Raw genomic sequence first — 11,390 nt, 5'->3', positions numbered from 1 at the left:
GGGAGGCAGGTAGACTAGTGGTTAGAGTGGAGGGGCGGCAGGTAGACTAGTGGTTAGAGTGGAGGGGTGGCAAGTAGACTAGTGGTTAGAGTGGAGGGGAGGCAGGTAGACTAGTGTTTAGAGTGGAGGGGTGGCAGGTAGACTAGTGGTTAGAGTGGAGGGGAGGCAGGTAGACTAGTGGTTAGAGTGGAGTGGCGGCAGGTAGACTAGTGGTTAGAGTGGAGGGGCGGCAGGTAGACTAGTGGTTAGAGTGGAGGGGCGGCAGGTAGACTAGTGGTTAGAGTGGAGGGGAGGCAGGTAGACTAGTGGTTAGAGTGGAGGGGAGGCAAGTAGTCTAGTGGTTAGAGTGGAGGGGCGGCAGGTAGACTAGTGGTTAGAGTGGAGGGGCGGCAGGTAGACTAGTGGTTAGAGTGGAGGGGTGGCAAGTAGACTAGTGGTTAGAGTGGAGGGGAGGCAGGTAGACTAGTGTTTAGAGTGGAGGGGTGGCAGGTAGACTAGTGGTTAGAGTGGAGGGACGGCAGGTAGCCTAGTGGTTAGAGTGGAGGGGTGGCAGGTAGACTAGTGGTTAGAGTGGAGGGGCGGCAGGTAGACTAGTGGTTAGAGTGGAGAGGCTGCAGGTAGACTAGTGGTTAGAGTGGAGGGGCGGCAGGTATACTAGTGGTTAGAGTGGAGGGGTGGCAGGTAGACTAGTGGTTAGAGTGGAGGGGCGGCAGTTAGCCTAGTGGTTAGAATGGAGGGGCGGCAGGTAGCCTAGTGGTTAGAGCGTTGAGAGAGAGAGAATGAGGGAGAGAGAGAGAGAGAGAGAGGGAGAGAGAGAGAGAGAGAATGCGGGAGAGAGAGAGGGAGAGAGAGAGAGGGAGAGAGAGAGGGAATGAGGGAGAGAGAGAGAGAGAGAGAGAGGGAGAGAGAGGGAGAGAGAGAGAGAATGAGGGAGAGAGAGAGAGAGGGAGAGAGAGAGAATGAGGGAGAGAGAGAATGAGGGAGAGAGAGAGAGAGAGAGAGAGAGAGAGAGAGAGAGAGAGAGAGATAAAGAGGGAGAGAGAGAATGAGAGAGAGAGAGAGAGAGAGAGAGAGAGAGATAAAGAGGGAGAGACAGAGAGAGAGAGAGAGAGAGAGAGAGAGAGAGAGAGAGAGAGAGAGAGAGAGAGAGAGAGATAAAGAGGGAGAGGGAGAGACAGAGAGACAGAGAGACAGAGAGGGAAAGAGAGAGAGGTTAGAGTGGAGGGGTGGCAGGTAGACTAGTGGTTAGAGTGGAGGGGCGGCAGGTAGCCTAGTGGTTAGAATTGAGGGGCGGCAGGTAGCCTAGTGGTTAGAGCGTTGAGAGAGAGAGAATGAAGGAGAGAGAGAGAGAGAGAGAGAGAGAGGGAGAGAGAGAGAGAGAGAGAGAATGCGGGAGAGAGAGAGAGGGAGAGAGAGAGGGAATGAGGGAGAGGGAGAGAGAGGGAGAGAGAGAGAATGAGGGAGAGAGAGAGAGGGAGAGAGAGAGAATGAGGGAGAGAGAGAATGAGGGAGAGAGAGAGAGAGAGAGAGAGAGAGAGAGAGAGAGAGAGATAAAGAGGGAGAGAGAGAATGAGGGAGAGAGAGAGAGAGAGAGAGAGAGAGAGAGAGAGAGAGAGAGAGAAAGAGGGAGAGGGAGAGACAGAGAGACAGAGAGACAGAGAGAGAGAGAGGGAAAGAGATAAAGATAAAACAATATGTAACAATGTGATCTACAGTGTATTAAAGCTAATTTCCCTGTGAAATCAGTTGACAGCGTATTCTGTCCTCTACTTCCTCCCTTCCTGTCAGGGAAGCAGAGGATCAGCTGAGAGACAAGCCTCTGGGATGTTTTCTCATCAGACTCAGTGACAAAGCCGTAGGATACATCCTCTCATACAAGTGATTCCTCGTACTGGTTTGGTTACCGAAAGACACTTCATAACAAAACATTAACATATCATTTCATTCCTTTAAATGTGCAGCTTAGCCTACAGTGGGTTGGGAAAGGTTTAAAAGATTGCAATTGCATGTGTTTTTTTTTTCTTTCCAGAAGGTTCTGTTCAATAGAAGGAATGAACAGGAAGTCTATTTAGTTTGCTCACACACTGTTACACCAAAACAAGGTTTGTAGTCAGTATTGTGTCTTCTCATGCCGTCACATCTCATCTTCACTAAACCTGTACTCTTCCTCAGAGGACAAGATCGCTGCCGCCATTTTGTGATCAACCAGGACCAAGCTGGACTGTTCGCTATCTCCGGGGACGACCAGCCTCACCACAGCCTCACGGAACTGATAGAGCACTACAGAGTCCATCCCATCCAGCCCTTTGGAGAGTCCCTCACCTCTACGTACTGTTGTCAGGTAGGAGAACCAATAACATGACAGAGTCCCTCACCTCTATATACTGTTGTCAGGTAGGAGAACCAATAACATGACAGAGTCCATCCCATCCAGCCCTTTGGAGAGTCCCTCACCTCTATGTACTGTTGTCAGGTAGGAGAACCAATAACATGACAGAGTCCCTCACCTCTACGTACTGTTGTCAGGTAGGAGAACCAATAACATGACAGAGTCCCTCACCTCTACATACTGTTGTCAGGTAGGAGAACCAATAACATGACAGAGTCCCTCACCTCTACATACTGTTGTCAGGTAGGAGGTTGTATCTTCTCATGCCATCCCAGTCTATCTGTGTTGTATCTTCTCATGCCATCCCAGTCTATCTGTGTTGTATCTTCTCATGCCATCCCAGTCTATCTGTGTTGTATCTTCTCATGCCATCCCAGTCTATCTATGTTGTATCTTCTCATGCCATTCCAGTCTATATGTGTTGTATCTTCTCATGCCATCCCAGTCTATCTGTGTTGTATCTTCTCATGCCATCCCAGTCTATCTGTGTTGTATCTTCTCATGCCATCCCAATATATCTGTGGTCTGTGTTGTATCTTCTCATGCCATTCCAGTCTATCTATGTTCTGTGTTGTATCTTCTCATGCCATCCCAGTCTATCTGTGTTGTATCTTCTCATGCCATCCCAGTCTATCTGTGGTCTGTGTTGTATCTTCTCATGCCATCCCAGTCTATCTGTGGTCTGTGTTGTATCTTCTCATGCCATCCCAGTCTATCTGTGTTGCAACCTCTCATGCCATCCCAGTCTATCTGTGTTGCATCTTCTCATGCCATTCCAGTCTATCTGTGTTGCATCTTCTCATGCCATCCCAGTCTATCTGTGTTGTATCTTCTCATGCCATCCCAGTCTATCTGTGTTGTATCTTCTCATGCCATCCCAGTCTATCTGTGTTGTATCTTCTCATGCCATCCCAGTCTATCTGTGTGCTGTGTTTTAGTCAAGCTCAGGAGAGCTGTATGATGTGGTGCAGTTCGAGGCCAAAGAGAAGAAGAAGACCGGTGGGGTCAGTGTCCGAGCCCTGAGAAGTTACTGGGACCAGCAGAACGAACAGAAGAATGACCAACACCAACAGAATGACCATCAAAAGGACCATCACAATGACCCACGGAATGACCCACGGAATGACCCACGGAACGACCCACGGAATGACCCACGGAATGACCCACGGAATGACCCACGGAATGACCCACGGAACGACCCATGGAATGACCCACGGAATGACCCACGGAATGACCCACGGAACGACCCACGGAATGAACCACGGAATGACCCACGGAACGACCCACGGAATGAGCAGCACCAATGGAATGACCTGCCGCCAACTAGGCAGCCCCCTGCAGTGCCACCCGTGCTGCCGCCCAAAACCAACAACAGGAAGTTGACATCAACAGTATCCATTGGCAGGAAGTCCATCCCACAGGTACAGTAGGCTAGCGCGCTACGATGGCTGAAGTCAGGTTATAGGCGGTGACGTAATGACATGGTATTACCCGACAGGGTCATGACCTGTGGCGTAGGAAACATTTCCAGTGGTATTAGTTCATCTTCCGGTGACCTTTAACCTCAGCACATTTCATACAGAAATATTCTATGAGTAAAAACCCAATGTATTTCCTGTGTTCTGTCTTTAGCAAGCAGTACCTCCAGTCCCAAGGCGAGGCCCACCTCTGACCCACTCTCTGAGTGGAACCTTGTCTGACAAGAGCACGTCTCAAACCCAATACGCTGAGATACATCATGACCAAACCAAGACCACATCTCACATTCAAACCCAATACGCTGAGATACATCATGACCAAACCAAGACCACATCTCACTGTCAAACCCAATACGCTGAGATACATGCTAACCACAACAAGACCACATCTCACAGTCAAACCCAATATGCAGAAATACATCATGACCAAACCAAGACCACATCTCACATTCAAACCCAATACGCAGAAATACATCATGACCAAACCAAGACCAAATCTCATGGTCAAACCCAATACGCAGAAATACACACGAACCAGAACAAAGTGGAGAGACTGGCCAGTACTGGGAGTCTGAACCAGAGGAGGAGCACCGGTCCCTGGTCCTTCAACAACACCTCCACAGCAGCAGGAGGAGTCATGTACTCTGAGCTGACCCTGCCAGATGGACGAAGCCGCTCTCTACCCCGCCTGGACGACGCCACGGAGGAGGAGGAGGAGGAGGAAGAGGGGTACTCCGACAGGATAACCATCCCTTGCTTCCCCAACACCTCTCACTCCCCCAATCCCCCCAAGAGGGTCACCTGCCACGCCTACTCTCTTCAGGAGCCCAGGGAAAGCCCCCGGCCACGGATCAACGATGTACCACAAAGCCTGGATCAGCTGAGCACCAACCCACTGTACCAGGCCTCTGTCGGGCTTGGTGAGGGCCGCGACACCCTCTGGAAGGTACCACAGAGGCAGAGAGAAGGGGACCGTGGCAGAAATCCCCAGGATCAGACTACCCAACAGGAGGAGAGTATGTATGCAGAGGTTCCAGAGGGGCCATCTCCTCCCCGTCGTCTGATTACTGACAACACCTATGAGCAGATCCCAGGGGACGGTGGCCTAAATGGGACACAAAGCACAGCCACAGACCAGGAGGGAAACACCTATGAGATGCTGGAGAACCTGAAGTCCAAGGAGTCTACTTGGGGCAAGAAGGTAAAAGAACTACTGAAATAGTCCTTGAGTATCTAGATACACAAAATTACTATCACGATGTTATGCAAAATGAAAAGATTCTTACATAAATACATACAGTCCAGGTAACTGGTAAAATAAAGGAACCACTCGAGTGTAACTGTGAATGACAACATACTGTATGTGTTCCTACCAGCTACTGACTGCACTCACTGCAGACATACACGTAACTGGCAAAATAAAGGAAACCCTCGAGTGTAATTGTGAGCGACAACATACTGTATGTGTTCCTACCAACTACTGACTGTACTCACTGCAGACATACACGTAACTGGTAAAATAAAGGAAACACTCGAGTAAATGAGGGATTCAACATATATGGAAAGCAGCAGGTGCTTGCTTCTACACAGGTTCGGTTCCTAAGTTAATTAGCAATTAACATCCCATCATGCTTAGGGTCATGTATAAAAATGGCCAGTTGTCCATTATTTTGGTTACCGTGGATAGAAGAAGAGATCTCAGTGACTTTTGGATCTCAGTGGCTCTCAAATGGAGCATGAGGGGTTTAAAGGTGTGTGTGTGTGTGTGTGTGTGTGTGTGTGTGTGTGTCTCAGTCACCAGATCTCAACCCTAAGGGGGTTTAAAATTGTGTGTGTGTGTGTGTGTGTGTGTGTGTGTGTGTGTGTGTGTGTGTGTGTGTGTGTGGGTGGGTGTGTGTGTGTGTGTGTGTGTGTGTGTGTGTGTGTGTGTGTGTGTGTGTGTGTGTGTGTGTGTGTGTGTGTGTGTGTGTGTGTGTGTGTGTGTGTCTCAGTCACCAGATCTCAACCCAATTGAACACTTATGGGAGATTCTGGAGTGGTGACTGAGACCAGCGTTTTCCACCACCATCAACAAAACACCAAATGATGGAATTTATGTAGAAAATAGTAAAAATAAAGATAAAATAAAACCCTTGAATGAGTAGGTGTGTCCAACCTTTTGACTGGTACTGTATATACCCACACTGTATAATGATAAAATATATTCTATTGATTCTGTTGCTATGCAGAATATCACATGGAGAAAATTATTCCCTGAATACAAGAAGAAATAGCAGCACCCTGCAGATTCAGCAATAAACCAATCAGCACCCTGCAGATTCAGCAACAAACCAATCAGCACCCTGCAGATTCAGCAACAAACCAATCAGCACCCTGCAGATTCAGCAACAAACCAATCAAGACCATGCAGATTCAGCAACAAACCAATCAGCACCCTGCAGATTCAGCAACAAACCAATCAGCACCCTGCAGATTCAGCAACAAACCAATCAAGACCATGCAGATTCAGCAACAAACCAATCAGCACCCTGCAGATGCAGCAACAAACCAATCAGCACCCTGCAGATTCAGCAACAAACCAATCAGCACCCTGCAGATTCAGCAACAAACCAATCAGCACCCTGCAGATTCAGCAACAAACCAATCAAGACCATGCAGATTCAGCAACAAACCAATCAGCACCCTGCAGATTCAGCAACAAACCAATCAAGACCATGCAGATTCAGCAACAAACCAATCAGCACCCTGCAGATTCAGCAACAAACCAATCAAGACCATGCAGATTCAGCAACAAACCAATCAGCACCCTGCAGATTCAGCAACAAACCAATCAAGACCATGCAGATTCAGCAACAAACCAATCAGCACCCTGCAGATTCAGCAACAAACCAATCAGCGCCCTGCAGATTCAGCAGGAAGACAATTCTTTGGTCAATGTTATTGTATTTAGGAAATGTGTAGACTGGTGTTATCTCTGTGTTAAATGTGTTTTATTAGCAAATATAAATTACATGCATTTTCCCTTATCTCCACATTGATTGCACTTGGAAATTTAAACTCAATCTGTCTTGAGCAGAGAGAGAGAGAGATAAACTAGTGAAGCTATACACTGAGTGTGCATCCCCTTTTAACCCTCAGAACAGCCTCAATTCATCGGGGCGTGGACTCTACAAGGTGTTGAAAGCCTTCCACAGGGTCTCTACAAGGTGTTGAAAGCCTTACACAGGGACTCTACAAGGTGTTGAAAGCCTTCCACAGGGTCTCTACAAGGTGTTGAAAGCCTTCCACAGGGTCTCTACAAGGTGTTGAAAGCCTTCCACAGGGTCTCTACAAGGTGTTGAAAGCCTTCCACAGGGTCTCTACAAGGTGTTGAAAGCCTTCCACAGGGTCTCTACAAGGTGTTGAAAGCCTTCCACAGGGTCTCTACAAGGTGTTGAAAGCCTTCCACAGGGTCTCTACAAGGTGTTGAAAGCCTTCCACAGGGTCTCTACAAGGTGTTGAAAGCCTTCCACAGGGACTCTACAAGATGTTGAAAGCCTTCCACAGGGTCTCTACAAGGTGTTGAAAGCCTTCCACAGGGATGCTGGTTCATGTTGACTCCAATGCCTCCTACAGTTGTGTCAAGTTGGCTGGAAGTCCTTTGGGTGGTGGACCATTCTTGATACACACAGGGAAACTGTTGAGAGTGAAAAACCCAGCAGCGTTGCAGTTCTTGACACAAACCAGTGTTCCTGAAACTTACTACCATACACTGTTCAAAGGCACTTATATATTTTGTCTTACCCATTCACCCTCTGAATGGCACACATACACAATCCATGTCTCAATTGTGTCAAGACTTTAAAATCCGTCATTAACCTGTCTCTTCCCCTTCACCTAAGACTGACTGAAGTGGATTTAACATGACTCCTCCCCTTCACCTAAGACTGACTGAAGTGGATTTAACATGACTCCTCCCCTTCACCTAAGACTGACTGAAGTGGATTTAACATGACTCCTCCACTTCACCTAAGACTGACTGAAGTGGATTTAACATGTCTCCTCCCCTTCACCTAAGACTGACTGAAGTGGATTTAACCTGACTCCTCCCCTTCACCTAAGACTGACTGAAGTGGATTTAACATGACTCCTCCCCTTCACCTAAGACTGACTGAAGTGGATTTAACCTGACTCCTCCCCTTCACCTAAGACTGACTGAAGTGGATTTAACCTGACTCCTCCCCTTCACCTAAGACTGACTGAAGTGGATTTAACCTGACTCCTCCCCTTCACCTAAGACTGACTGAAGTGGATTTAACCTGACTCCTCCCCTTCACCTCAGACTGACTGAAGTGGATTTAACATGACTCCTCCCCTTCAACTACGACTGACTGAAGTGGATTTAACAAGAGACATCAAAAAGGGATCGTATCTTTCACCTGGTCAGTCCATGTCACAGTAGTATGTATGGAGGGTCTATGGAAGGTCTATGGAGGGTCTATGGATGGTTGATGTATTCTGATAGAGGACATTACAGTAGTGTCTATGGAGGGTCTATGGATGGTTGATGTATTCTGATAGAGGACATTACAGTAGTGTCTATGGAGGGTCTATGGAGGGTCTATGGAGGGTCTATGGAGGGTCTATGGAGGGTCTATGGAGGGTCTATGGAGGGATACCTGGTACATTAAAGGCACATAAACCTCAGTGAGAGAGTTCAGATGTTAGACTGTACTGTATAATACTACTTCCTGTTTATGGAACCCCTCTATACTGTATAATACTACTTCCTGTTTATGGAACCTCTCTATACTGTATAATACTACTTCCTGTTTATGGAATCTCTCTGTATTGTGTAATACTACTTCCTGTTTATGGAACCTCTCTATACTGTATAATACTACTTCCTGTTTATGGAACCTCTCTGTACTGTATAATACTACTTCCTGTTTATGGAACCCCTCTGTACTGTATAATACTACTTCCTGTTTATGGAACCTCTGTACTGTATAATACTACTTCCTGTTTATGGAACCCCTCTGTACTGTATAATACTACTTCCTGTTTATGGAACCCCTCTGTACTGTATAATACTACTTCCTGTTTATGGAACCTCTGTACTGTATAATACTACTTCCTGTACTGTATAATACTACTTCCTGTTTATGGAACCTCTGTACTGTATAATACTACTTCTGTTTATGGAACCTCTCTGTACTGTATAATACTACTTCCTGTACTGTATAATACTACTTCCTGTTTATGGAACCCCTCTGTATAATTTTATCCATTGGAATAGTTACACCACTTGAATTCTGATTAAAGTACCATACTCATAACGACCATCGCAACATGACATTATTCCCAGATGTTTTGACGTTGTCATGTAAAATGATGTCTTTAATAAATGATTGTCATTTGGGTTATGAAGATAATGTCACAACAAGCCAGCTAGTACATTATGTACTGATGATGTTCTATGTCAGATTTCACCCCACTTTGTTATTTGGTTAATCAGAAAACCAAACTTCAGCTCCTGCCAGATGCTGTCCGGCGCTGGGCCGTTAGGTCAGGTGTAATTGTGAGTTAACGGTTGTAGACATGGTTAAGTGGACTAGAGCTAATAGTGCTGGCTGGACCCAGAGCTAAATGTCAAGCAGAAATGACTGGACTTTATCTCTGCTCCACACCAACTGTTTAATGTGTTCCCATCCCAGCACTTAGAGCAGGCCGGGGAGAATGACTTCCTGCTGAACGGGGCGTCCCAAATGGTACCCTATTCCCTATATAGTGCACTACTTTATATCAGAGCCCTATGGCACCCTATTCCCTATATAGTGCACTACTTTATATCAGAGCCCTATGGCACCCTATTCCCTATATATACATATAGTGTACTACTTTATATCAGAGCCCTATGGCACCCTATTCCCTATATAGTGCACTACTTTATATCAGAGCCCTATGGCACCCTATTCCCTATATACAGTGCCTTGCGAAAGTATTCGGCCCCCTTGAACTTTGCGACCTTTTGCCACATTTCAGGCTTCAAACATAAAGATATAAAACTGTATTTTTTTGTGAAGAATCAACAACAAGTGGGACACAATCATGAAGTGGAACGACATTTATTGGATATTTCAAACTTTTTTAACAAAACAAAAACTGAATGTCTTGTGAATAAAGTAGTGCACTATATAATAGGGAATAGGGTGCCATAGGGCACTGATATAAAATAGTGCACTACATAGGGAATAGGGTACCGTTTGGGATTTGGCCGAGGTCTGGATCTGGACATCTGGATAACAGAGATCATAGTTTCACGAAGGTACTGATCCATTTGATTCCATCTGCTTCTCTCTCTCTGTCTCTGTCTCTGTCTCTGTCTCTGTCTCTCTCTCTCTCTCTCTCTGTCTCTCTCTCTCTCTCTCTCTCTGTCTCTCTCTCTCTCTCTCTCTCTCTCTCTCTCTCTCCCTCTCTCTCTCTCCCTCTCTCTCTGTCTCTGTCTCTGTCTCTGTCTCTCTCTCTCTCTCTCTCTCTCTCTCTCTCTCTCTCTCTCTCTCTGTCTCTCTCTCTCTCTCTCCCTCTCTCTCTCCCTCTCTCTCTCTCTCCCTCTCTCTCTCTCCCTCTCTCTCCCTCTCTGAGAGCAGTGACTCAGATACAGTGAGACTGTTTAAAATGCTCCGTCAGCAAAACATGGAACAGCCCCCTGTTATACGAGACAGAGACAGCAGTCATTTCAGTTCAACACCACTCCAGGGGTTAGGGTATACGACACCAGGAAGTGGTACCTGTATTATGCTGTAGTGATGTAACAGGACCAGGAAGTGGTACCTGTATTATGTTGTAGTGATGTAACAGGACCAGGAAGTGGTACCTGTATTATGTTGTAGTGACGTAACAGGACCAGGAAGTGGTACCTGTATTATGATGTAGTGATGTAACAGGACCAGGAAGTGGTACCTGTATTATGATGTAGTGATGTAACAGAACCAGGGAGTGGTACCTGTAGTATGTTGTAGTGATGTAACAGAACCAGGAAGTGGTACCTGTATTATGTTGTAGTGATGTAACAGAACCAGGAAGTGGTACCTGTATTATGATGTAGTGATGTAACAGGACCAGGAAGTGGTACCTGTATTATGTTGTAGTGACGTAACAGGACCAGGAAGTGGTACCTGTATTATGATGTAGTGACGTAACAGGACCAGGAAGTGGTACCTGTATTATGTTGTAGTGACGTAACAGGACCAGGGAGTGGTACCTGTAGTATGTTGTAGTGATGTAACAGAACCAGGAAGTGGTACCTGTATTATGATGTAGTGATGTAACAGAACCAGGGAGTGGTACCTGTAGTATGTTGTAGTGATGTAACAGAACCAGGAAGTGGTACCTGTATTATGATGTAGTGATGTAACAGAACCAGGGAGTGGTACCTGTAGTATGTTGTAGTGATGTAACAGAACCAGGAAGTGGTACCTGTATTATGGTGTAGTGATGTAACAGGAGAAACCCTCATGGAGATTAAGGTTTTAAATAGTAAG

The 11,390-nt window shown here is 46.3% G+C and overlaps 1 protein-coding gene across 1 annotated transcript in view; it reads left to right on the top strand.

The window, feature by feature from the left end:
• LOC139384640 (SH2 domain containing 7) overlaps positions 1-6,186 on the top strand; it is a 7,766-nt gene extending 1,580 nt beyond the window's left edge. The window contains exons 2-7 of the mRNA XM_071129455.1: positions 1,789-1,878; positions 2,173-2,341; positions 3,328-3,467; positions 3,717-3,810; positions 4,022-5,068; positions 6,096-6,186. Of these exons, the coding sequence (XP_070985556.1) occupies positions 1,789-1,878; positions 2,173-2,341; positions 3,328-3,467; positions 3,717-3,810; positions 4,022-5,068; positions 6,096-6,140 (1,585 nt within the window). The 3' untranslated portion in view covers positions 6,141-6,186. The remainder of the gene's footprint in view (positions 1-1,788; positions 1,879-2,172; positions 2,342-3,327; positions 3,468-3,716; positions 3,811-4,021; positions 5,069-6,095) is intronic.
• The last annotated feature ends 5,204 nt before the right edge of the window (positions 6,187-11,390 follow it).

The sequence above is a fragment of the Oncorhynchus clarkii genome, chromosome 26 (assembly GCF_045791955.1).
Source record: "Oncorhynchus clarkii lewisi isolate Uvic-CL-2024 chromosome 26, UVic_Ocla_1.0, whole genome shotgun sequence".
Taxonomy (NCBI): Eukaryota; Metazoa; Chordata; class Actinopteri; order Salmoniformes; family Salmonidae; genus Oncorhynchus; species Oncorhynchus clarkii.
This window is presented reverse-complemented; position numbering and strand designations above follow the sequence as displayed.